We start from the raw sequence: 27,848 nt of genomic DNA, 5'->3' as shown, positions 1-27,848 counted from the left end.
CTGCTTCGCAACGGCTCTCAGACACACACACACGGAATCTTAGAAGCAGACACACAATTCAAGACTTCAGGAACGGCTGGAGGTAGGGAGGTGGTGGGGAAGGGTGGAATGGTGAGAGGGAGAAAAGGAGCGGGTGGGGGTGAGGGTGGGAGTGTGAGAGACAGGTGGGGGAGGGGCACGGAGGGACGAGTCGTGCAGGGGGAAAGAGGAACGGTGTGGGGGAGGGAAAGGGGAAGCGAAGGAGGGTGCGGACAGAAGGGACACAAACAGGAAGTAGCGAGACGGAGTGAACGAGGGGGTGAGGTGGGGAATTGCACTGCAGAATGTGAGAGAGGGATGGCTGTCCCGAGCCAAAAAAAACACCCAACGCCTTCCCCACCTTCGACAAGTCGGAAGCGATAAATATGGTGGGAGATGTGGAAGGAGACAGAGAGGGAATGCAAGAGAAATGAGGAATGGGACATAGGAGAAAGAAGGGGAAGGAGGGAGAAAGAGAAAGAGAGAGAGAGAGAGAGGGGGGAATGAGAGGGAGAGATAGATAGAGAGAGTGAAAGAGAAAGAGAGAGAGAGAGAGGGGGAATGAGAGGGAGAGAGAGAGAGAGAGAGTGAAAGAGAGAGAGAGAGAGAGAGAGAGAGAGAGAGAGAGAGAGACTGCTGTGCGATAAGGAAGGGAAGACAGAAAAGACAGAGGACGAGGAAGAGAGAGAGTGGGTTGGGTTTGTGTCCTGTGTCCAGTCACTCTCCATATCACTCTTCTCCCTCTATTTCACACTATCCTGCCCCCACCACATTCATCCCACACACACTCAATCACTCTCCTATCCCTTTCAGGAGATCAAGAACTCGATACGATGGATGAGAGCGAGACCTACGCGAACATGCGTTTCACAGGAGCGGACTCACAATCTCCTTCGAGAGGTGAGTGGTGCAGAGAGAGGGAGAGAGCTAAACATTGTGTCTGACACCCTGGAAATATGAGATGGGACAGCGTGTACGGAGCTACACACTTGCCTGACACCGGGGAGGAGGGTTGGTCGGTCAGTGCTGAGGGCGCTTTACTCGGTGCCCGACACCAGGAGCTTATGACGAGTCGCTGTGAAGGGAGATTTACTCAGTGACTGACTCTGGAATCTGTGAAGGGACAGTGTGGAGAGAGATCACTGTGTTTCTCTCCAGGAAATAGGTGATTGGACTGCGTGGAGGAAGTTTTACTCTGTGCCTGCCCCAGGAGGGTGTTATGGACAGTGTGGAGGGAGCTTCAGTCTGTGTTTGACCCCGGGAGTGTGTCATGTGAAGTTGTGGAGGGAGTTTTACTCTGTGTCTGAACCCGGGAGTGTATCATGCGACGGTGCAGAGGGATCTTCAACCTGATTCTCACCCTTACTGTTGTGTTCCCAGCTGAACCTGATGTATCATACGTGGAACTTAACGTCACGGCCCTCTCCGCTCCTCGGGTCCGGAGAGATGGAGGTCAGTATCATTTTTGTTGAATTGACTGTGTTCAGGTAACGTGTCCACTCCTGTCGAGAGATCTCAGCGCATGCGCACAGTTGACCCTAATGATAAGCTGCTGTAGAATAAGACGGAGGGAACCGGTGGCTTTGGCCATGATGTGGGAGGTCTGTGGGAGTGTCGGTGTGGAGGGTGCGCTCTGTGAGGTACGGTGGGTATTCAGCACCATGGCAGCAGGGAGCTATGTTTGGTGGGGACTGTGCGTTCTGCGAGGGGATGTGTGGACGAAGCGTTGTGGGATCGGGAACGGGGCAGTGCTGTGGAAGGCGTCAGAAAGGAGGGGTGCTCTGGGAGGCGTGGAGTGGTGGGTGTGCCATAGAATTGGGAGAGGAGGGATTGCCGTGTGAATCATCGGTGAGGATAAAGAGAGATTGAGGATGGGGAGCTGTGTGGGGCACGGAACAGAAGGAGCACCATTGGAGCGGTCGGTGAGGAAAGGAGGGACATCTGTGGGAGGGGTTGGTAAGTCGGGAACACCATTGGAGGGGTGCTGAGGACGGTGGGGTGGCATGGAGGAGGCGGAGAGGAGACAGCGTTGCAGAATTTGAACGATCCTCCGCAAATTCTAACCATCTTTCCCTCTCTTCTGATCACCCTGTCTCCCTCTTTCTCTTCTCCTATACCTCCTCTCTCTCCCTACTTCCCCTCCCTTCTCCCCCTCCTTTGCCCCCTTCTCCTCACACCTCATTCCCTCCACTCTCCCTTCCCTTCTAAACTGCTCCATCTTTTCTACCACTTTCTCCCACTACCCCTCTCTCCATTCCCCTTCTTTTGCCCACTCTCTGTAAACTCGCTCGTCTATCAACACCCCTCTCTCTCTCCCCATCCCTCTCTCCCTTCCCACTAAACTCTCCCCTCCTCTTTCCCGCCCTTCTTCCACCCACTCCCCCTTTTCCCCCAATATCAACCACTCTCCCTTCCCTCACTTGCCCGACTCTCCGTATTGGCCCCTCTATCACACTCCACCATTCTCCCTTCCTCACTCTCGCTCTCTCCTTCGCACTCTTTCCCTCATTCTGTGCTCATTCTCTGACCTTCTGCAATTTGCCCCGTTTCTCCTTCCTTCATTTTCTCCTTGCTCTCTCCCCTTCGCCCCATTTTACGCTTATCTCCCGCTCCACAACATCATCTCTTTGATGATCCCTTCCCCTTTTTCCCTCTCGCTCATGCTTTCCCTCCTCTCCCTTCCCCTCTCTCACATTCTCTCTCTTCTTCTGCCTCTTACCCCCTTGCACTCCCAATTTTCTCCTTCCATCTGTCTCCTATCTTCCTCCGCTCTCTTTGCTTTCTCTCGCCCCTCTCCCTCTCCCTTCCGTTCTTCCCTCTGCCACTCTCTCCGTATCTCATACCCATACTCTCTCCCCATTCACTCACTCCCAATTTGTCGTCCATTGCCCCTATCGTTCATCATTGTCTCTTCTTTTCCATCCATCTCTCATCCTTTTTCTCCCCCGTCTTCACCCGTTCCTTCAACTTCTTTCTCTTTGTCTTTCATCCTTTCTCCGCTTCACTTAACATACTCTCTCTCCCTGCTCTCCCTTCGCCTCTAACTGCTCGCTGTCGCTGTCCTCCCTCCTCTTTCTCTTCCCTTCTCTCTCATCCTCCCTCGCTCGACGCCCCAGCTGGTCTGAGCTCCACCTACGCAGAGGTGAACTGTCCGAAAGACGAGTCCGTCATCGATGAGGACGAGGCCCCTCCCATTGCCGCAGGATCCCGCAAGCAGACAACCAATGCCCAAACAGGTCAGAGTTCACCATTATGACGTCATTATGTCATATGCGGAAGTGTGTGTATTTTAAGTGCTTAACATTTCTCTCCTTCAGCCACATTTCTTGCATCTCGTTCCACATACGGACCGCCAATTGGTTACAAACTTTTGTCACAAGGGTACCCAATTATTTTTTTACTCTCTCACTTTCTGCGTGTGCACTCTCTTCCGCGATTCTCCTTGATATGCGCATTCAGCCTGTCTGTGCCCCTCGTGGTTTTATACACCTCTGTAAGGTCACCAGTGCACTCCAAGGAAGAATGTCCCTCTGTAAGGTCAGTCCTACGCTCCAAGGATTAAAGTTCAGAACTACACGACATCTCCTAACTAGGTCCCTCGAGTCCCCGCAACATCCTCGTAAATTTCCCTCTGCACTTTTTCCAGCTGAGTGACATTTTTCCTACAGCACGGCCAACAAAGCTAAACACCCAGCTCCGATTCCGGCCTCGCCGGCATCTTGTACAACTGCAAAGTGACTTCCCAACTCCCGAACTCAGTGCCCTGACTGGTGAACGCGAGCGTGCCAAACACCTTCTTCACCGCCCTGTCCCCCTGTGACTTCTGTCCTTCTACGGCCTCCTTCCTTCCTCAAAGCTACCGTTCCTCCACCAATCTCCACACAGCGCATTAATTCAATCATCCAAGTCTTTGACATAATATAAAAAGGAATAATTCACAACACGGAACCCTGTGGAACACCACAAGTCACCGGCAGCCAACCAGGAAACACACCCTTTGTCCTCAAACTTTGCCTTCTGTTCATTTGTGGTCGCCCCATTACAGAAAGGATGCCGAAACTTTGGAGAGGCTGCAGAAGTGGTTTACCAGGATGCTGCCTGGATGAGAGGGCACAAGCTGTGCGGACAGGATGCAGAGAATTGAGTTGTCTTCACCGGCTCTGAGGATGACGAGAGGAGATCTGATAGAGTTTTGCTAGATTATGAGAAAAAGAGATAGACAGACAAACCGTATCTTTTTTTTTCTCCCCTGGGGCTGAAATATCAAATCCCAGAGTGCATGCAACCGAAGTGAAAGGGTGAGGTTTGAATAGAGGTGTAAAGAGTCTGTTGTTTGGACAGAGAGGGTGGTGCCTGGATTTGCGCTTCCTGGGTTGGGGTTAAAGACGGGCACAGTAAAGAGTTTAACGAGATATTTAGGTAAGCCGATGAATGTGAAGGAAACGGAGAGATATGGAGATTGTGTAGGCAAAAGAGATGAGGATGGTTATCCATTTGATGAGGAATTCATGTATCGGGGACAACTTTGTGGGCCGAGGGGCTGTGCTGGTCAGTCTGTGTTCTGTGTGTGCAAATACTTTACGGTATCTGCGAGGCAGCATGTCCTAAACGCACAAAGCCGTGTTGAACACGAAGCTTCCGTCCAAGTCTTTGCCACAGGAGGCACCGATCCGTGCGGAACACAACCAGTCACGGGCGGCCAACCTGCGACCGCCGCCCACTCTGTTCGGTGGGCAAGTCAACTTCGAATCCAAATGGCCCATTCACCGTGAATCCCATGCATCGCAATCTTGTGAATGAAACTCCCACCAGAAGATTTATATAAAAGGCCCGTCTGCAGTCAACTCTGTAACACCCCATTGACCTGCGTAATAAAGCCAAAATCTCTTTTGAATGCACAGTTAAGCGCCTTGCCGTTGCAGGTGTCCTGTCCCTATACAACTGAATTTCCAGAGCGCAAAACCTCACACTAACCCGGGATAAACTCATCTACCATTTTTGACTCAGATCTTTAACAGATCCAAACCCACTGAATGTATTGGCGATCTTCTACACTGTCCACCATACCACGAATTTTATGTCATCTGCAATTTTACCAACCCACTCATATTCAGTTTCTTTGAAGTCGGTCCTAATGCATCATATACAACCTTGAGATTCAGAGCTTTAACAGTGTCCTTGGATTTACATATTTATCAATAAACGGTGCGGAATCGGCTCTTCCGGCACTTCAAGCCGCGCTGCCCGGCAATTCCCCAAATTATTCCTAGCCTAATGACGGGACAATTGACATTGATCGATGTATGTCCCAGCTGGAGCGTCTTTGGAATGTGGGAGGAAACCGGGGCACCCGGAAGAATCCTACTGGCTCACGGGATAAGGTGCAAACTCAATGCAAGCGGCAGCGGGAGCTGAACCCGGTTCGCTGGTAATGTAAAGCGTTTGCTGACCACTACGTTACCATACCCCCCACAACATGTTAATCCCTACAAGACTGTCATATATCCCACGTGTAAGAAAAGAACAAAACTGGCTAACAGCAATTCAACTATGAAAAATAATAAACTCTGAATCCGGACGACCAATTCCCCGTGGATCCCAGGTTTCCTAATCGTCTGTATAAGCCTCCTCTGAGGGTCCCAGTCAAATGTCCAATTGAAGTTCACGAAGACAACGTCCTCGACTCTAACTTCACAGTTCAGCTCAGAAGCAGAAAGAGGAACAGCCAGACATTAGACAGCCTTTGCCCAGTACAGGATTTAGGACTCTCAGCGATGACGGATAAAAATAGATGGGATTGAGAGAGGGAGGGGATGACTTAACATAGAACACAGAATAGTTCTTCACAGTACAGGCCCTTCGGCCCACAATGTCGTGCCGACCCTTAAACCCTGCCTCCCATAAAATAAACATCTTAAACTCCACCATATACCTGTCTAGTAGTCTGTTAAACTTCACTAGTGTATCTCCTTCCACCGCTGACTCAGGGAGTGCATTCCACGCACCAAACACTCTCTGAGTAAAAAAAAACTTCCTCTAATATCCCCCTTGAATTTCGCATCCCTTCCCTTAAAGCCATGTCCTCTTATGTTGAGCAATGGTTTCCTGAGGAAGAGGCGCTGGCTGTTCACTCTATCTATTCCTCTTAATACCTTGAAGATCTATTGTGCCTCCTCTCATCGGCCTTCTCTCCAAAGAGGAAACCCCTAGCTCCCTTAATCTCTGATCATAATGCATACTCTCTAAACCTGGCAGCATCCTGGTAAATCTCCTCTCTATCCTTTCCGAAGCTTCCACATCCTTCCTATAGTGAGGTGGCCATATCCATCTTCTCGTGATCGTGGTGGAAGGAGAAAGCGTGAATGGTGGGTGGAAGGGGGTCGCAGTAGGGGACACGGCTGAACTCAGACAGACACACACTAAATGGGCTCTCTACAGGTGCGCATGAACAGGAGCCGAAACAGAACATCGAAAATAGACGATACATGAAGATCTGCCTACTCTGCCTATTTACGTCCGTCCTCATCGCCATAGTGGCCGGGCTCTCGATCTATGGTAAGTCTGGATGGAGTCAGAGAGTGGACAAACAGTGTGGAATGAAATGTTCGCGTGAAATCTCACAGTGATGACGGCACACCCCTGAACATGACACCAACACAACCCTCAGCGTAACACCGACCATATCTCTGGCCGTAACACTGACACATTTCCCACCATGCCAATGATACTGCCGGGCAGCTGTCGGAGCGGGCAGCGGTGTCAGCGGTAGCAGAGTGTAGGGCTTTGGCTGCAACGGGCTTCGGTGATAAACGGGAAGAGGCGAGAGCGAAGCGCCAACTCTTGTTTTCTCTCCCACCCCCCACCCCTTTCGCGAATCGGCCCGGACAGACAGGAACAGCAGGGCTCTCACAGCTAACGGTTTAAAAAGTTTGTTTGTTTGGCGAGGTAAGTGGGTGAGTAGAATTATTTTTCCTGTTTCATTCGTGTAGAATTAGATAGCATGCCTGCAGGGTTAGTGCTTTGTTCAGGGTGTCAGTTGTGGGAATCCTGGGAGATTTCCAGACTCCCTGAAGGCCACATCTGCGCCAGGTGCACCGAGTTGCAGCTCCTCAGAGACCGTGTTAGTGATCTGGAGCTGCAGCTTGATGACCTAGTGTTTATCAGGGAAAGTGAAGAGGTGATAGACAGGAGCAATAGGGAGGTAGTCATCCCTAAGCTACAGGAGTCAGTAGTCATCTCTAGGCTACAGGAGTCAGAACAGTGGGTCACTGTCAAGAGAGGGAAAGGAAATGCCCGGATAGTGGAGAACACCCCTGTGGCTGTCCCCCTCAGCAACAAATATCTTGTTCTGGATCCTGTTGAGGGGGATGACCTGACAGGGGACGCTCACGGTGACCGGGTCTCTAGTACTGAGACTGGCGCTGTTATGTAGGAGAGAAGGAGGGTGAAGAGAAATGCGATAGTCGTGGGGGATTCCATAGTCAGGGGAACAGACAGGAGATTCTGTGAGTCTGACAGAGATACCCGCATGGTGTGTTGCCTCCCAGGTGCCAGGGTACGGGATGTATCGGATATTCTAAAGGGGGATGTTGGTACCAATGACATAGATAGGACAAAGGAGGAGGTCCTGAAGAGAGATTTCCAGGAGTTAGGAAGGAAGCTGAGAAGCAGGACCTCCAGGGTAGTAATCTCGGGATTGCTACCTGTGCCACGTGCTAGCGAGGGCAAGAGTAGTCGGATCAGGCAGATGAATGCCTGGCTGAGAGACTGGCGTAGGGGGCAGGGGTTCAGATTCTTGGATAATTGGGATCTTTTCTGGGGGAAGTATGACCTGTCCAAAAAGGACAGGTTACACATAAACCCGAAGGCGACCAATATCCTGGCGGGAAAGTTTAATAGAGATGTTAGGGAGGGTTTAAACTAATTTGGCAGGGGGATGGGAACCGGAATGATAGAGCGGAGGAAGGGGAAAACAGAAATAAATCTAAGATAGTGAGCAGTAAAGATGTCAGGAAACATAGGCACGTGATAGGGCAAATGTGTAGCCATTGGGATGAGTTGCAGTGCAATAAAGTTACAGTGAAATCAAAGCAAAAAGTATCAAATACTGGTATTAAGGTGTTGTACTTAAATGCACGCAGCATAAGGAATAAGGTGGATGATCTTGTTGTACAGCTACAGATTGGCAGGTATGATATTGTGGCCATCACTGAGACCTGGCTAAAGGGTGCATGTCTCTGGGAGCTGAACGTCCAAGGATACACGGTGTATCAGAAGGATAGGAAGGTAGGCAGAGGGGGAGGCGTGACTTTATTGGTAAGAAATGATACTAAATCATTAGAAAGAGGTGATATAGGATCGGAAGGTGCAGAATCTTTATGGGTTGAGCTAAGAAATCGCAGGGGTAACAGGACCCTGATGGCAGTTATTTATAGGCCTCCGAACAGCTGCAGGGATGTGGACTACAAATTACAACTGGAAATAGAAAAGGCTTGTCAGAAGGGCAGTGTTATGATAATTGTGGGGGATTTTAACATGCGAGTAGATTGGGAAAATCAGGTCAGCACTGGATCTCAAGAGAGAGAGTTTGTAGAATGTCTGCGCGATGGCTTTTTAGAACAGCTTGTTGTTGTGCCTACTAGGGGATAGGCTGTACTGGATTGGGTATTGTGTAATGAACCAGAGGTGATTGGAGAGGTTGACGTGAAGGAACTCTTAGGAGGCAGTGATCATAACATTATTGAGTTCACTGTGAAATTAGAAAAAGAGAAGCCGAAATCTGATGTGTCGTTATTTCAATGGAGTAAAGGAAATTACAGTGGCATGAGAGAGGAACTGGCCAAAGTTGACTGGAAAGGACAGTGGCGGGAAAGACAGCAGAGCAGCAGTGGCTGGAGTTTATGCGAGGAGTGATGAATGTGCAAGACAGGTATATTCCAAAAAAGAAGAAATTTTCGAGTGGAAAAAGGATGCAACCGTGGTTGACAAGAGAAGTCAAAGCCAAAGTTAAAGCTAAGGAGAGGGCGTACAAGGAAGCAAAAGAAGTGGGAGATAGAGGGTTGGGAAATTTTTAAATGCTTACAAAAGGAAACTAAGAAGGTCATTAAGAGGGAAACGATTAACTATGAGAGGAAACTAGCAAATAATATCAAAGAATATACTAAAACGTTTTTCATGCATATAAAGAGTCAAATACAGGTGAGAGCAAGACATAGGACCGATAGAAAATGATGCTGGAGAAATTGTAATGGGAGATAAGGAGATGACGGAGGAAATGAAAGAGTATTTTGTATCACTGTTCACTGAGGAAGACATCAGCAGTATACCGGACACTCAAAGGTGGCAGGGAAGAGAAGTGTGCGCAGTCACAAAAACGACAGAAAAATTACTCAGGAAACTGAATAGTCTAAAGGTAGATAAATCTCCCGGAGCAGATGGAATGCACCCTCGTGTTTTGAAGGAAGTAGCTGTGGAGATTGCGGAGGTATTAGCGATGATCTTTCAAAAGTCGATAGATTCTGGCATGGTTCCGGAGGACTGGAAGATTGCAAATGTCACTCCGCTATCTAACAAGGGCACAAGGAAGCAAAAACGAAATTATAGACCTGTTAGCTTGACTTCGGTGGTTGGGAAGTTGTTGGAGTTGATTGTCAAGGCTGAGGTTACAGAGTACCTGGAGGCATCTGACAAGATAGGCAGAACTCAGCATGGATTCCTTGAAGGAAAATCCTGCCTCACAAACCTATTATAATTTTTTTGATGAAATGACAAGTAGGCTAGACAAGGGAGATACAGTGGATGTTGTATATTTGGATTTTCAGAAGGCCTTTGACAAGGGGCCACACATGAGTCTAATTAACAAGATGAGCGGCCATTGAATTACAGGAAAGTTACATACGTGGATAGGGCGTTGGCTGATTGGCAGGAAACAGAGAGTGGGAATAAAGAGATCCTATTCTGGCTGGCTGCCGGTTACCAGTGGTGTTCCACAGTGGTCCGTGATGGGGCCGCTTCTTTTTACATTGTATATCAACGATTTGGATTATGCAATATATGCCTTTGTGGCTAAGTTTGCTGATGAAACTAAGATAGGTGGAGGGGCTGGTAGTGCTGAGGAAATGGAGTGTCTGCAGAGGGACTTGGATAGATTGGAAGAATGGGCAAAGAAGTGAAGAATGAATTACAATTTTGGAAAGAGTATGATCATGGACTTCGGCAGAAGAAATAAACGGGCAGACTATTATTTAAATAGGGAAAGAATTCAAAGTTCTGAGATGCAACGGGTATTGGGAATCGTCGTACAGGATACCCTTCAGCTTAACCTCCAGGTTGAGTCGGTGGTGCGAAAGGCGAATGCGATGTTGGCATTGATTTCTGGAGGAACAGTGTATAGGGGCAGGGATATGATGTTGAGGCTCTATAAGGCGCTGCTGAGACATCAATCTGAGTACTGTGGGCAGTTTTAGGCTCCTTATTTGGGAAAGGATATGCTGACGTTGGAGCAGGTGCAGAGAAGATTCGCTAGAATAACTCTGGGAATTAGAGGGTTAACATATGAGGAACGCTTGTCCGCCCTTCGACTGTATTCCTTGGAGTTTAGAAGAATGAGGGGAGACCTCATAGAAACGTTTCGAATGTTGAAAGGCATGGACAGAGTGGATGTGGCAAAGTTGTGTCCCATGTTGGGGGAGTCTAGTACGAGAGGGCATGACTTAAGGATTGAAGGGCGCCCATTCAGAACAGAGATGCGAAGATTTTTTTGTTTTTTTTTAGCATGAGGGTGGTGAATCTATGGAATTCGTTGCCACGGACGGCAGTGGAGGCCAAGTCATTGGATGTATTTAAGGCAGAGATTGATAGGTATCTGAGTAGCCAGGGCATCAAAGGTTATGGTGAGAAGGCGGGGGAGAGGGACTAAGTGGGGGAATGGATAAGCTCATCATAACATGGCGGAGCAGACTCGATGGGCCGAATGGCCGACTTCTACTCCTTTGTCTTCTGGTCATATGGCTTATAACCATGATAAAGACACGGCATTCACCGTAACACAATCAAGACTCATCCTGACACCGGCACGCCATTCACCAGAACATGAACAATTCAGTCACCGTATCACGGCCACGACCTTCAACGAGACACAGATACACTCCTAACCGCAACACGGACACGGACCATGGCCGTTACACACCCGTGGCAGTCACACTGACCGCAACGTACCCCTCACTGTAACATCGACATTCCCACTGACCGTGTTACTGATAAACTCCTCAAGGCAGCAGCGAAACACACCTCAAGATGACCCCGACACGGTTTTCACTGTGACACTGTGGTACCGTACACTGTGACACCTTCACGCTCCTCGTCGTGATCTGCACCGCCTCGTGACAAAGATTCAGAAGTCACTGTAACACCCCTGACCGAGACAGTATCACCGCTCAACATAACGCCGATGCACCGCTTACTGAGGCAATTACCCACACATCATTCTGACACAGGCAAACCTTTTAGCGTGATACCAAAACACCTCAGCCTGACACTGTTACAACCACCGTGGCAATGACATGCCTCTCACCGTGACACAAACACATCCCTCTGTATGATACAAACACACCCCACACCATGACAGAGATACTCCACTCACCTTAACAGCACCAGGCCCCTTACTCTGACATTTCCCTCACCGTGACATCGAGGTACACTTCAATGCGACCCGGCACAACTCTCACCGGGGCACAGAATCACCTATCACGGTGACACCGCCACGTCCTTCACAAGAAATTGATCATGACCCACATGATATTGACGCAGACCCCATTGTGACAACAACATAACCTTCACCGACACATTAATATACCCCTCAGCGTGACACGACAGGCCGACACCTCTCACTGTGACGACCTTCACCGTGACACTGACACAACACTCTCTGTGGCCCGCTCGGTAGCGTGTTGCTGAATCACGTGTCACTGTAAACGTTAATCACTCTTCACTATCTCTCTCAGTGTCACAGATTCGTCAGTCCAAGTTCACCGTGGACCGAAATTACGATGAGTTAAACTCAACCCTTCAATCCAAGATCAACGAGATAGAAGCGAAGTACAAAGCTGTGAACGAAACCAAGGCTCAAATCTGTGAATTGTTGACCAGCAGAAGAGGTGAGGCATCATTCTCATCTTTAACCCGCTCCTCATCACAGGGCAGACACAGAGAGAGGAAGCGTCACTCTGTGTTTGACATCGGGAGTAGTGAAGAGACGGTATGGCGGGAGATTCCCTCTCTGTGTTTGACCTGTGAGTGTGTCATGGTGCTGCGTGCAGGAAGCTGCACTTTATCACTGAACCAACGAGAGTGTGACGGGACGTTGTGGAGGTGGATTCACTCTGCGCCTGCCCAGAGGATTGTGAGACGTATCTTTACAGCTTCACTCTATGTCTGAATCCGGAAATCTCTGATGGGACGGTATGGATCCACCTTCACTCTGTGTCTGACAGGCGGCTTGTGTGATCGGACAGGGCCCAGAGAGCTTCACCCAAGGTCTAACCCCTGAATGGTGTTATGACATGGCGGAGAGAGAGTTTCACTCTGAATCCGGGAGTGTGTGACGGGACGGTGCAGAGGGGGCTTCATCCTGTGTCTGAATCCAGGAGTGAGTGATGGGACGTTGCAGAGGGGGCTTCACTCTGTGACTGAATCCGCGACTGTGTGATGGGACGGTGTGGAGGGAGCATCACACTGTATCTGATTCCCGGAGTGTGTAATGGGATCGTAGGGAGAGAGAGCGTCTGTGTCTGACTCCGGGAGTGTGTGATGGTACAGTGCAGAGGGCGTTCACTCTATGTGACACCGGATTGTGTTACTGGATGTTGTGAAGGTAGTCTGACCCCGTGAGTGTGCCATGGGAGGGTAAGGGCGGAACTTCGCTTTGTGTGTGAACACAGTGGGGTGTGATGGGACGGTTCAGAGAGAGCTTCACTCTGTGAGTCGCCAGGGAGTGTGTGATCAAACGTAAGGAGGGAGATTTACACTTTGTTAGACTCGGTGGTGTGCCATGTGGCCGTGTGGAGGGAGATTCATTCTGTGTCTGACCACGGGAGTGTGTGATGGGACGTGAGGAGAGAGATTCGCACTGTGTTATTCTCGGGAGTGTGTGATGGGACGGTGAGAAGGCAGGTTCCCTTTGTGTCACACAGTTTGCTCTCTGGTGTGTTGAGAAGACGAAGTGGAGAATCGGTCTCCCTCTGAGATTTGTCGTGTGAGCGAAAGGAGTTTCTTTCCGTGTCTAACCGCTGGAGTGTGTGATGGGTTTGTGGAGAGAGAGATTCACAGTGTGTCTCACCAAGGCTCTCTGAGATTGGACTTTGAGGAAGGATCTAAATTCTGATCTTTTTCTCAGGGAGTGTATGAGGGGCGGTGTGGAGGTAGATTCACTCTGTGTCTGACCCCGACAGTGTGTAATGAAACGGTGTGGAAGGCGTAACATTCAGAATCTAACACGGGAAGAGTGTAATTGGACGGTGTGCAGGAAAAATCACTCCACGTCTGATCATTGGAATGTGTAATGAGCCCATGGAGAGAGAGGTTCACTCTGTTTCTGACCCAGGCAGTACGTGACGAGGCTTTGTAGAAGGAGCTAAACTCAGTGTCTGACTCTGGGAGTGTATGATGGTACAATGTGGAAGGGAGCTTCACTACACGTCTGACGCCTGTAGTGTGTGATGAGACACGGAGAGAGAGATTCCATCTGCGTGTGACCATTTTATTGTGTGATCTGACCTTGTGCAGGAAGCTTAAATCTGTGTCTCATCCCGTGTGTGTATGATTGGACTCTGTTTGTGACACAGTGATGAGGGAAGAAATAGCCGAGGTGGGGAGTGGGTGAGTGTGTTTGGGAGGGGGGGCATGTGTCTGTCTGACATCGGGAACAGTGAAGCGTGCCTGGATGGTGTTCCGCTCTGTGTCTGTCACCAGGGGTGAGTGATAGAACGGTGCGGGGGGAGCATCTCCAGTTTCCCGACCCTGTGTTGTGTGATGTGACGGGGTAGAAGGAGCATCATACTGTGTCTGACCACAGGAGTATGCGGTGGGATGGTGCCGACAGCGTTTCATTGCCTGTCTAATCACGGGCGGGAGTAATGGGGCAATATGGGCGGAGGTTGACTCTGTGTGTGCCCGCAGGACTGTGTGATGTGACAGTGTGCAGGGAGCTTCACTCCATGCCTGACCCAAGGAGTGTGTGATAGTGTGGTGGACAGAAAGCTTCAGTCTGAGGCTGAACCCGGGACATTGTGGAAGGAGCATAACTCTGTGTCTGACACCGGGGGGAGTATGATGGGCCCGTGAGAACAAGTGCGTCATTCTTCGTCTGTTCCCGGGAGTGTGTGACGGGTCATTGCGGATGGAACGCAATGTGTGTCCGACCCATCAGGAAGTCTGTGACTGAATGGCGTGCGGAGACCAACGCTGTATAACTGACTCCGGGTGTCTGTGATGGGTCTGTTTCTGATCCTGCTCGTGTGTCACGGGAGAGTGGAAGAGAGCTTCACTCCATGTCTTTCACAAGGTGTCAGTAATCAGACGGTGCTGAAGCAGCTACACTGTGCCTGATCCCTGGAGTGTGCAAATGGAAACTGTGAGAGTCGCTTAATTCTATGCCTGACCGCTCGATTTTATGGTGGGAGGGTATGGAGCAGACGTCTCTCTGTTTTTCACCCGGGAGTGTGCGATAGGATGGTGTGGAGGGAGCTTCTTGCGTATCTGACCTCTGTGTTGTGTGATCTGACGAGGAAGAAGAGCAGCAGACTGTGTCTGACCACGGTGAGATAGGGCTGAAATTGTTTCGTTTTCTGTCTTATCACGGGAGAGTGGAATGGGGTAGAGTAGACGGAAATGTACCATGGACATGTGGTCGATGTTTAGAGATCTCTTGCAGGATGTTAGGGATAAATTTGTCCCGGTGAGGAAGATAAAGAATGGTAGGGTGGAGGAACCATGGGTGACAAGTGAGGTGGAAAATCTAGTCAGGTGGACGAAGGCAGTATACATGTGGTTGAGGAAGCAACGATCAGATGGGTCAATTGAGGAATATAGGGAAACAAGAAAGGAGCATAAGAAGGGGCTGAGAAGAGCAAGAAGGGGACATGAGAAGGCCTTGGCGAGTAGGGTAAAGGAAAACCCCAATGCATTCTTCAATTATGTGAATAAAAAAAAGGATGACAGGAGTGAAACATAGAAACATAGAAAATAGGTGCAGGAGTAGGCCATTCGTCCCTTCGAGCCTGTACCGCCATTCAGTATGATCATGGCTGATCATCCAACTCAGAACCCTGTACCTGCCTTCTCTCCATACCCCCTGATCACTTTAGCCACAAGGGCCATATCTAACTCCCTCTTAAATAGAGCCAATGAACTGGCCTCAACTGTTTCCTGCGGCAGAGAATTCACAGATTCACCACTCTCTGTGTGAAGAAGTTTTTCCTAATCTTGGTCCTAAAAGGCTTCCCCTTTATCCTCAAACTGTGACCCCTCGTTCTGGACTTCCCCAACAGCGGGAACAATCTTCCTGCATCTAGCCTGTGAAATCCCTTTAGAATTTTATACGTTTCGATAAGATCCCCCCCTCAATCTTCTAAATTCCGGCGAGTATAAGCCTAGTCGATCCAGTCGTTCATCATATGAAAGTCCTGCCATACCAGGAATCAATCTGGTGAACCTTCTTTGTACTCCTACTCCGGCAAGAATGTCTTTCCTCAGATTAAGGCAGTGGTCCCCAATCACCGGGCCGCAAAGCATGCGCTACAGGGCCAGGATAAAACGATATAATTTAGCGACAGGAGTCTTCCGAGCCTGTCCTCATTTACTGTCTCGGTCACTGAGGAGCTTGAAAGCACACGACGTCATTACCCGCGCGTCATGCATGTCAGCGCGGGAAGGAGATCAACTCCTCAAGCTTACAAATGACGGCGGGCTGAAAAGTATGTTTGATATAACATCTCTGCTGGCATTCTGGATCAAAGTCACAGCTAAGTATCCTGAGATATCATTAGAGTACCAGAACTGCACACAATACTCCAGGTGTGGTCTCCCAAGGACTTGTACAGCTGCAGTAGTACCTCCCTGCTCCTGTACTCGAATCCTTTTGCTATGAATGCCAGCATACCATTCGCCTTTTTCACCGCCTGCTGTACCTGCATGCCCACTTTCAATGACTGCTGTATAATGACACCCAGGTCTCGTTGCACCTCCCCTTTTCCTAATCGACCACCATTCAGATAATAATCTGTTTTCCTGTTTTTGCCACCAAGGTGGATAACCTCACATTTAACTACATTAAATTGCATCTGCCATGAATTTGCCCACTCACCTAACCTATCCAAGTCACCCTGCATCCTCTTTTCATCCTCCTCACAGCTAACACTGCCGCCCAGCTTCGTGTCATCCGCAAACTAGGAGATGCTACATTGAATTTCCTCATCTAAGTCATCAATATATATTGTAAACAACTGGGGTCCCGGCACTGAGTCTTCCGGCACCCCACTAGTCACTGCCTGCCATTTTGAAAAGGTCCCGTTTATTCACACATTTTGAATCCTATCTGCCAACCAATTCTCTATCTACAGCAATACCTTACCCCAATGTCATGTGCTTTCAGGTTGCACACTACTCTCCTGTGTGGGACCTTGTCAAAAGCCTTTTGAAAATCCAAATATACCACATCCACTGGTTCTCTTCCATCCACTCTACTAGTTACATCCTCAAAAAATTCTATGAGATTCGTCAGACATGATTTTCCTTTCACAAATCCATGCTGAATTTGTGCGATGATTTCACCGCTTTCCATGTGAGCTGTTATCACATCTTTGACTCTAGCATTTTCCCCACCACTGGTGTCAGGCGAACCGGTCTATAATTCCCTGGTCTCTCTCTCTCTCTCTCTTTTAAAGCGGGGTTGCATTAGGCACCCTCCAATCCTCAGGAACTATTTAGCTAACACCACTTCCCTACTAACATGTATTTCCCTCAGTTCATCCATCTCACTAGTACCTCCGTCTCCTACTATTTACGGAAAATTATTTATGTCCTCCTTAGTGAAGACAGAACCAAAGTAGGTATTCATTTGGTCTGCCATTTCCTTACTCCCCATAATCAATTTATCTATGTCAAGCTAAAAGGGGCATACATTTGTCGTAACCAATCTTTTTCTTTTCACATATTTAAAAAAGCTTTTACAGTCAGTTTTCATGTTCCCTGCCAGTTTTCTCTCATAATCTGTTTTCCCTTTCCTAATTAAGCCCTTCGTCCTCCTCTGCTGGACTCTGAACTTCTCCCAGTCCTCAGGTGATCCGCTTTTTCTGGACAATTTGTATGTTCCTTTTTTGGAATTGATACTATCCCTAATTTCCCTTGCCAGCCATGGGTGCACTACCTTCCCTGAATTATTCTTTTGCCAGACCGGGATGAACAAATGTTGTAGTTCATCGATGCGATCTTTAAATGCTTGCCATTGCATATCCACCGTCAACCTTTTAAGTGTCATTTGTCAGTCTATCTTAGCTAATTCACGTCTGATACCTTCAAAGTTACCCTTCTTTAAGTTCAGAACCTTTGTTTCTGGATTAACTATGTCACTCTCCAATTTAATGAAAAAATCCACCATATTATGGTCACTCTTACCTAGGGGCCTCTCGCGGTAAGATTGCTAATTAACCCTTCCTCATTGCTCAATACCTAATCTAGAATGGCCTTCTCTCTAGTTGGTTCCTCGACACGCCGGTTCAAAAAACCACCCCGTATACATTTTAAGAAATCCCTTTCCTCAGCACCCTTACCAATTTGGTTCACCCAATCTATATGAGATTGAAGTCACCCATTATAACTGCTGTTCCTTTATGGCACGCATTTCTATTTTCCTATTTAATGCCATCCCCAACCTCACTACTACTGTTAAGTGGCCTGTACACAACTCTCACCAGCGTTTTCTGCCCCTTAGTGTTATGCCGCTCTACCCATTTTGATTCCACACCCTCCCTGCTAATGTCCTTCCTTTCTATTGCGTTAATCTCCTCTCTAACCAGCAACGCCACCCCACCTCCTTTTCTTTCATGCCTATCCTTCCTAAATATTGAATATCCCTGAATGTTGAGCTCCCGTCCTTGGTCACCCTGGAGCCATGTCTCTGTGATCCCAACTATGTCATATTCATTAATAACAAACCTGCACATTTAATTCATCCACCTTGTTACGAACATTAATTGCATTGACACACAAAGCCTTCAGGCTTGCTTTTACAGCATTCTCAGTCCCTATAAAATTATGTTGAAAAGTGGCCCTTTTTGATTTTTGCCCTGGATTTGCCGGCCTGCCACTTTTAATTTTCACCTTACTACTTTTTGATTCTACCCTCATTTTACAGCCCTCTGTCTCTCTGCACTTCTTCCCATCCCCCTGTTGTGAACTAACCTCCTCCCTCCTAGTCTCTTTACTTTGATTCCCACCCCAGAACCATTCTAGTTCAAAGTCACCTCCGTAGACCTCGCAAATCTCCCCGCCTAGGATTCAAGTGTAACCCGTCCTTTTTCAACAGGTCATACCTGCGCCAAAAGAGGTCCCAATGATCCAAAAACTTGAATCCCTGCCCCCTGCTCCAGTCCCTCAGCCACGCATTTATCCTCCACCTCATCGCATTCCTACTCTCACTGTCGCGTGGCACAGGCAGTAATCCCGAGATGACTACCTTTGCGGTCCTTCTTCTCAACTCCCTTCCTAACTCCCTATATTCTCCTTTCAGGACCTCTTCTCTTTTCCTACCTATGTCATTGGTACCTCTATGTACCACGACCTCTGGATTCTCACCCTCCCACTTCAGGATATCTTGGATGCCATCAGAAATATCCCGGACCCTGGCACCAGGGAGGCAAACACCATCCGAGTCTCTGGACTGCGTCCACAGAATCGCCTATCTGACCCCGTTACTATCGATTCCCCTCCTACAACTGTCTCCACTTCCTTTCCCTACCCTTCTGAGCTAAAGGGCCGGACTCTGTGCCGGAGGCACGGCCACTGTCGCTTCTCCCGGGTAAGCCGTTCCCCGCCAACGGTACTCAAACAGGAGTACCTATTATCAAGGGGTACCGCCACCGGGGTACTCTCTATTACCTGACTCTTCCCCTTCCCTCTCCTAACCGTTACCCACTTGTCTGCCTCCCGTGGCCCTGGTGTGACCACCTGCCTGTAACTCCTCTCTATCAACTCCTCAGTCTCCCTGGCCAGATGGAGGTTTCGAACTGCAGCTCCAGTTCCCTAACGCGGTCCCTTAGGAGCTGCATCTCGGCGCACCTGGCGCAGATGTGGAAGTCTGGGAGGCTTGGAGACTCCAGGGCCTCCCACATCCGGCACCGAGAACAACAAACTGCCCTGACACTCATACTGCCCCGCTGCTCAAATAACAACAAAATATGTATACCAAACCTTCCTCGCCTCGCCCGTTTCCGATGAGCCCGTTGAGCCGAAGCCCTTAAGTCTCCAGTCTGCTCCCGGCTCACTCCGCAGCCCGCAGACTACGCTGCCCGCTGTATGAGGCTCTGTTCCTTTTACATCGTCCGCGCTTCACTGCCCGACGTCACACGCCTGCGCAGTCCTGCCTCTCTGAACTCCGAAAGAATAAAAAAACGAAAAATTCAAAAATGGCTTCCTCCGCACCCACGCTCCGACTCTTAGTCTTCCTTCTTCGACCTCCTACTCACACCGATTCAACATTCACCATAACACTAACAATCCTGTCGCCATAGCACCGACAGACGTTTGTACACTACACAGAAATAGAACATAGAATAATACTGCACAGTGCAGGCCCTTTGGCCCACAATGTTGTGCCGACCCTCAAAACCTGGCTCCCATATAAACCCCCACATTAAATTCCTCCATATACCTGTCTAGTAGTCTCTTAAACTTCACTGGTGTAACTGGCTCCACCACTGACTCAGGCAGTGCATTCCACGCACCAACCACTCTCTAATTACAAAAAACTTCCTCTAATATCCCCCTTGAATTTCCCACCCCTTAACTTAAAGCCATGTCCTCTTGTATTGAGCAGTGGTGCCCTGGGGAAGAGGTGCTAGCTATCCACTCTATCTATTCCTTTTGTTATCTTGTACACCTCTATCATGTCTCCTCTCATCCTCCTTCTCTCCAAACAGTAAAGCCCTAGCTCCATTAATCTCAGATCATAATGCATACTCTCTAAACCGGGCAGCATCCTGGTAAATCTCCTGTGTACCCTTTCCAATGCTTCCACATCCTTCCTATAGTGAGGTGATCAGAACTGGACACAATACTCCAAGTGTGGCCTAACCAGAGTTTTATAGAGCTGCATCATTACATCGAGACGCTTAAACTCCATCCCTCGACTTATGAAAGCAAACAGCCCATAATCTTTCTTAACTACCCTATCCACCTGTGAGGCAACTTTCAGGGATCTGTGGACATGTACCCCGAGATCCCTCTGCTCCTCCACACTACCAAGAATCCTACCATTTACTTTGTACTCTGCCTTGGAGTTTGACCTTCCTAAGTGTACCACCTCACACTTCTCTGGGTTCAACTCCATCTGCCACTTCTCAGCCGACTTCCGCATCCTATCAATGTCTCTCTGCAATCTTTGACAATCCTCTACACTATATAGAGCACCACCAACCTTTGTGTCGTCTGCAAACTTGCCAACCCACTCTTCTATCCCCACATCCAGATCGTTAGATAAAAATCACGAAAAGTAGAGGTCCCAGAACAGATCGTTGTGGGACACCACTAGTCACAATCCTCCAATCTAAATGTACTCCCTCCACCACCACCCTCTGCCTTCTGCCGGCAAGCCAATTCTGAATCCACCTGTCCAAACTTTCCTGGATCCCATGCCTTAAGACTTTCTGAATAACCCTACGGTGTGGAACCTTGTCAAATGATTTACTAAATCCATATAGATCACATCCACTGCACTACCCTCATCTATTTGCCCATCTCCCTCCAATCCTCCGGTACCATTCCCGTGGACAACGAGGACGTAAAGATCCTAGCCAGAGGCTTAGCAATCTCTTCTCTCGCCTCGTGGAGCAGCCTGGGGAATATTCCGTCAGGCCCCGGGGACTTTACTGTCCTAATGTATTTTAACAACTCCAACACCTGCTCTCCCTTAATATCAACATACTCTAGAACATCAGCCTCACTCATATTGTCCTCACCATCATCAAGTTCCCTCTCATTCGTGAATACCGAAGAGGAGTATTCAGTGAGGACCTCGCTCACTTCCACAGCCTCCAGGCACATCTTCCCACATTTATCTCTAATAGGTCCTACCTTCACTCCTGTCATCCTTTTGTTCTTCGCATAATTGAAGGATGCCTTGGGGTTTTCCATTACCCTACTCGCCTAGGTTTTCTCATGCCCCGTTCTTGCTCTTCTCAACCCCTTGTTAAGCTCTTTTCTTGCTTCCCTATATTCCTCAATGGACCCATCTGAGCCTTGCTTCCTAAACCTCATGTATGCTGCCTTCTTCCACCTGACTAGATTTTCCACCTCACTTGTTACGCATGATTCCTTCACCCTACCATTCTATATCTTCCTCACAGGGACACATTTATCGCTTACATCCCGAAAGAGTTCTCTAAACATCGACCACCTGCCCATAGTACATTTCCCTGCAAAAACATCATCCCAATTCACACCCGCAAGTTCTAGTCTTATAGCATCATAATTTGCCTTTCACAATTTAAAACTTTTCCTGTCCTCTTTGATTCTATCCTTTTCCATGATAATGCTAACGGCCAGAGAGCGGTGGTCACTGTCCCACAGATGCTCACGCACTGAGAGATTTGTGACCTGACCCGGTTCATTACCTAGTTCTGGATCTAGTATGGCATTCCCCCTGGTCGGCCTGTCAGCATACTGTGACAGTAATCCGTCCTGGACACACTAAACAAACTCTGCCCGATCTACACCCTTGGAAATGCTCCTAACCGTGACACGGACACGACCCTCACAGTTACACAGACATGGCTGCAGTGTACCCCTCACTGTAACATCGACATGCCCCTGGCCGTGTTACTGTTACGCTCCTAGGGGCGACAGCTTCATCTGTGACAACAGCGCACCAAACACGATGGCACAGACACTCCACTCACCGTGATACCGAGAGACCCTTCAGTGTGATTCCGGCAAATCCCTCACCGTGACATCCCGGTAAACCTCACAGTGACTCGGCACACCTCTCATGGAGACACAGAACCACCCATCATAGTGACGAAGACACGTCCCTACCCGCAACCCTCACTGTGTAACGGAATTAATCATCACCCTAATACTGACGAATCCCCATCATAACTCCAAGGAAAACCTCGCGGGACACTGATATACCCGTCAGCTTGACACAGACAGGCACCTCACGGTGGCAAAGTGGCCTCTCACTGTGACACCAACACACCCGTCCCCTTGTCATCAACACGCCGCTCTCTCCTGACAGTGACAGGCCCCTCACCAGTCCACAGGCATGATCTGTACCGTGACAAAAACACGCCTCTCACCGTAACTCTCGTCAGCGCTTCTCAACGTCTACCGCAGCGCAGCGCACCATGACACCTACACGCTTCTCAGTATGAATCTCATCGCACCACAAGGTGACACTAACACTCCGATTACCGAGAACTGCCCAGCACCGTGACGCTGTCTCACCTGTCACTATAAACGCAAAACAGATTTGTCAGTCTCAGATCACCTCCGACATAAAATACCAGCTACTTTGGGAACAGTATTTGCAGATGAACAGGACACAGACCGAATATCGACAACAGATCCAGGAGCTGAATCTCTCCAACTACGACTGTCTCGAGAACTTTTCTGTCCTCAAAAACAACCTCTCCATCTTCGAAAACGAGCTCAGAACTTTCGAATGGACGAAGGGTGAAATTTGCCAATTTCTGATGAATGGCAGAGGTGAAGCATCCCTCCACGTCTGACCCCGGGAGTGTGTGCACTGGGAAGGGAGGGTGTGGTGGGAGCTTCAGTATGTTTCTGATCCCGGGAGCGTGTGGTGGGAGGAAAACATCAATCACTATCTGATTCCGTGAGTCTCCAGATAGGACACCGCGCCTCTAACCCGGTGAATGTGCCCGATATGACGCTTCGAGGGATCATCGCTCTGTGCCTGACACCATTGCTGTGGGAAAGTGCGGAGGGAACTTCACTCTGGGTCTGACGCAGAGGCTGTGTGATGAGGCGCTGTGGAGTGAGATTCATTCCGTGTTTGATCCTTGGAGTCTGTGATGGCACGGTGTGGAGGGAGCATCATTCTGTGTCTGACATCCCGAGTCTGTGATGGGACAGTGTGTAAGGAGCATCACTTTGTATCTGACTCCGTGAGTATATCAGGGAGGGGATAGAGGTAGATCAATCTGTGATTGACCGGAGAGTCTGTGATCGATGATGTGGATGGAACTTCACTCGTTGCCTGATCCTGTGAATTTCTGATGCGACGTTGTGGAGGGAACTTCATTCTGTGTCTCTTCGGGGCGTGTCCGTTGGGCCAATGTGTAAGAGATTCAGTCCGTGTCTGACCCCGGGGGTGTGACGGATGATGTGGAGGGAACTTCACTCTGTGCCTGATCCTGTTAATGTGCGTTGGGACGGCATGGGAGAGATTCTCTCTGTGTCTGATATCGGGTGTGCGTGATTGGACCGCGTGGAGGGAAATTTGCTCTGTGTGTCACCCCTCGTGTGTGTCATGGGAAAGTGTGAAGGAAGATTCACTCTGTTTTTTTACTCTTCCTTGTTCCTGATTTCAAGGACAACCGTGTTCCGATGAATGGATCCCAAATAAAGACCGATGTTATTACGTATCCACGTCTGAAAGATCTTTCCACGAAGCGATGCAAGAATGTTCAAACCTTGATTCAAGGCTGCTGGAAATCGATTCAAGGGATGAAGCGGTATGTATCACAGCAAGAGAAGGTCCCACCGTAACACAGGAATCATCACACACCCGCGAGATCAGACAGAGGGTGAACACCCAGAATACACTCCCATCACACACTCCCGGAGTCAGACAGAGAGAGATGCTTCCTCCACACAGTCCCATTTCACACTCCCGGAGTCAGACACAGAGTGAAGCTGCCTCCACACCGTCCAATGACACACTCCCGGGGTCAGACACAGAGTGAATCTCCCTCCCCACCGTCCCATCACACACACCCGGTGTAAGACACAGAGTGAATCTCCCTCCACACCGTCCCATCACACACTCCCGGGGTCAGACACAGAGTGAATCTCCCTCCACACCGTCCCATCACACACTCCCGGGGTCAGACACAGAGTGAATCTCCCTCCACACCGTCCCATCACACACTCCCGGGGTCAGACACAGAGTGAATCTCCCTCCACACAGCCCCATTTCACACTCCCGGTGTAAGACACGGAGTGAATCTCCCTCCACACCGTCCCATCACACACTCCCGGGGTCAGACACAGAGTGAATCTCCCTCCGCACCGTCCCATCACACACTCCCGGGGTCAGACACAGAGTGAATCTCCATCCACACCGTCCCATCACACACTCCCGAGGTCAGACACAGAGTGAATCTCCCTCCACACCGTCCCATCACACACTCCCGGGGTCAGAGACTGGTTCAAAACCCAACAAACACTCCTAGCACACACTCACGAGGTCTGATACAGGGTGAAGCTCCCTCCACACCTTACCATCACACAGTCCCGGGGTCAGACACACAGTGATGTCCCCTTCACACCGTGCCATCACACTCTTCCGAGATCAGGCACAGATAGAATCTCCCTCCACACCGTACCATCACACACACCAGGGGTCAGACACAGAGTGAAACTCCCTACACACTATCCTATCATACACACCCGGGGATTGACACAGAGTGAACCTCCTTCCACACCGTCCCATCATACACTCCAAGGTTCGGGCACAGAGTGAAGCTCCCTCCACACCTTCCATCACACTCACCCGGGGTGAGACACAGAGTGAAGCTCTCTCCGCATCATTCCTTCACAGATTCCTGTTGTAATTAACTGAGAGAAGCTCCGTACATAGTTTCCGATTCTCGGCATTAATGAAATAAATTTAATATTCCAGAGCTTTGTATTTCACAAACTTGTGCATCCATACCGTGCATACTGGATCGGAAAATGCGAAGAAGGGTGAGATTTGGACTGATCTATCGGGTGAGAGTTGGACATTGACATAGTCCTGACGGGAAAGAATAGGATTAGTTCACGATAAGACTGTACGAGGTTGTCCGGACAGTGTGGTACAAGGGCTACAATTTGGGGCCGACACCTGACTGTCCGGTAATGACAGGGCAGTGGGAATAATTCGGAAACAGCCAGAGGGCAGTGGGGAGAGTTCAGTACACAGGGATTATTTCAATACTAACGAATGAGGAGAGCGTTGTTCAGTAGGACTAATTTGGAGATAGTCGCCGGGCTGTGAGGAGATTGAGCAGCAGCGGCATTTGATTGGTGAATGACATAGATATGAGGGGCGGAAGTAGTACAACTGGATTAGTTTGGAGACCGATACAGGGCGGTGGACACACAGTGGGTTAATGGGATTAGTTTGCGAACTGACGCAGAGATGTGGGAGAGATGGTGCCAGTGGTATAACTGTGGAGGCGGACCAGAGGCTACGGAAAGATCACGGTGCAGTGGGATATTTTAGGAGACTGACACGAAGCTCTGGGTAGAGGGAAGGGGCAACAGGATCAATCTGGGACCGACGCAGAGATGAGGGAAGAGTGTGGACCAGTTGCATTCATTTCAGGACAGCCATTAGTAGGTAGGGAGACTATGGGACAGTCGGGTTTGTTTGGTGACAGAAACAGATCTGAAGGGAGAAGGTGGGCCTCTTCCATTCTTATGGGGACTGACAGAGGACTGTGGTGAGGTAGTGTGGGATTAGTTTGGGGAGACACGTGGCTGTAGGGTATCATTGGGTCAGTACGACTAATTTGGGGACTGACACAGGGCCGTGGGGATCATGGGGACGGTAGTATCTGTCTGGGTATTGGCGCGGGGCTGTGGGGAGTGAGTGGATGAGTGGGATGACCTTGCGTACTGATTCAGGCTGTTAGGATAGAGCGATTTCATGCGATGAGCTTGTGAACAGTCTCGGCTCGGGTTCTCTGCTGGAGCTGCTTTGTCTCTGTTGAAATTGTTTAACCCTCTTGAACAGGAATGTTGACTGGCGTCTCCTGTACAAGGTACAATCTGCCACGCACGCCTGCAGTCAGTGCAAAACAAACGGACGGAATAACCGTTGCGATCGAGATCGGCGCTTCATCTGCGAGAAGTCGGCACCTTTGTTCCCGGATATTCCTGAAAAGATCCAGGGTCTCTGTCGACAGCCACTGGAGACGTCGTGAATCAAGTGATTAACCCCAAATTATCGTCCTTCTCTCCCTTCACTCTCACTCACCGATCCTTTTAGATTCCCTCCTCACATTCTCTGCCTGTCCCTCCTACTCCTACACCTCCTCTTGTAGCCATCATATTCTCCCCGCGAAACACCGTCAAACCTCCCTCGCCGTCTACCCCTTCTTTCTCGCCATTTCCCCGTCCCGTTCTTCCACGGTCGCTCCACCTTTCTCTCTACCCCTCACCTCCCCTTATTTCCCCGAGCTTTCCCCGCCCGCTTTTCCTCTGCCCCTTCTGACAACTTCTTTCACCTCTCTTCACCTCCACCCCCCACCCCTCTGTACGGCACTCTCTCCCTCCCCTCCCCGTTCCCTCTGATCTCTCTCTTTCTCCTTTCAACCCACTCTCACCTCAATCCTGTGCCGTTTGGTTCTCCATAACCGAACACTGGGTAAAAGTCTATGCGTATTCCCTCTGTCTGTGCCCCTTTTGTGTTTATGGAAGTCTGTAAAATTACAACTACGCTCCACCGAATAAAGTCCCAAAGTTCCCTCACTGTCTCCATAACTCAGTCCTTCGAGTCCCGGCAATACCCCCGCAGAACTCCCTGTAAAGTCTATCCAGTTCACTGGCTTTGTTTTTCTGAAGAGGGGCGGTCTCAGCGACGTCTTGTACCACTGCAACGTGACCTCCCGACTCCTGTCTGAATGTCCTGACTGGTGAAGACCAGCGTGCCAAGTGTCCTGTCCGCTCGTGTCGGCTGTTTCCCACCGGAATCTCTATTTGATTTATTATCTGGAACATTTAGAGCCTGGAATATGTTCTTTTGCAGCATCAGTATCCCACAAAGTTGTACAATTAAGGTAAATTACAAATATTAATAAACACCGCAAAAATGTCGAGTTAGTGTTAGTGCGTTCAAAGATGGGGTGGCGCAGGGTCAGAAGCTGGTTCCTGAATCATTGTGTGTGGGTGTTTAGACTCATGCGACCCCTCGGTGACTGTAGAAACGAGCAGAGAGTTTCCCCGAGTGGGGAGGGTCCTCAGTGATGGACGCCGCCTCTTCAAAGCATCGCGTCTTGAAAATGTCCACGATGGTGGGCAGGGATGTACCCGTTAGAGTGGTGGCTGAGGCTGGAACCCTCTGTATCCTGTTACTATTCTGTGCGTTGCAGCATCCACTCCAGGCGGAGATACGGCTTGTCAGAAAGTTCTCCACCGAATATACATAGAATTTTCCTCGTCTTCATTGAGAGAGCACACCCCCCAAACCCCTAAAGCTGTGACGCCTTTTGTAACGAGACAGCTATGGACGTTGTTGACTCAAATGCAGAGCAAGGTCTAGAATTAATTCAGACTCAAACTCGAAGTAAACAAGACGGCACTAACTCTAACCAATGACGACAGCACAA

General features: G+C 49.3%; 1 protein-coding gene across 1 annotated transcript; it reads left to right on the top strand.

Annotated features, from left to right (window-relative positions):
* LOC140207293 (oxidized low-density lipoprotein receptor 1-like) lies at positions 1-27,330 on the top strand. The gene is made up of 9 exons (XM_072275777.1): positions 1-82; positions 832-918; positions 1,399-1,470; positions 3,135-3,254; positions 6,457-6,573; positions 12,021-12,173; positions 23,845-23,987; positions 25,157-25,221; positions 26,255-27,330. Exons 2-9 carry the CDS (start codon positions 852-854, stop codon positions 26,442-26,444), a joined length of 927 nt encoding a protein of 308 aa, XP_072131878.1. The 5' UTR covers positions 1-82; positions 832-851; the 3' UTR covers positions 26,445-27,330.
* Positions 27,331-27,848: the final 518 nt, after the last annotated feature.

Source organism: Mobula birostris, chromosome 13, assembly GCF_030028105.1.
Source record: "Mobula birostris isolate sMobBir1 chromosome 13, sMobBir1.hap1, whole genome shotgun sequence".
NCBI classification, from domain to species: Eukaryota; Metazoa; Chordata; class Chondrichthyes; order Myliobatiformes; family Myliobatidae; genus Mobula; species Mobula birostris.
Note: the sequence above shows the minus strand (reverse complement) of the source record. Positions and strands in the feature narration are given on the sequence as shown.

Bases quoted from the DNA above. Each gene is read 5' to 3' on its own strand.
- LOC140207293 (XM_072275777.1), top strand. From the start codon at position 852: ATGGATGAGAGCGAGACCTACGCGAACATGCGTTTCACAGGAGCGGAC. The intron at 1,471-3,134 runs GTCAGTATCATT...TCGACGCCCCAG, and splicing joins TCGGGTCCGGAGAGATGGAG to CTGGTCTGAGCTCCACCTAC. The intron at 6,574-12,020 runs GTAAGTCTGGAT...TATCTCTCTCAG, and splicing joins GGCCGGGCTCTCGATCTATG to TGTCACAGATTCGTCAGTCC.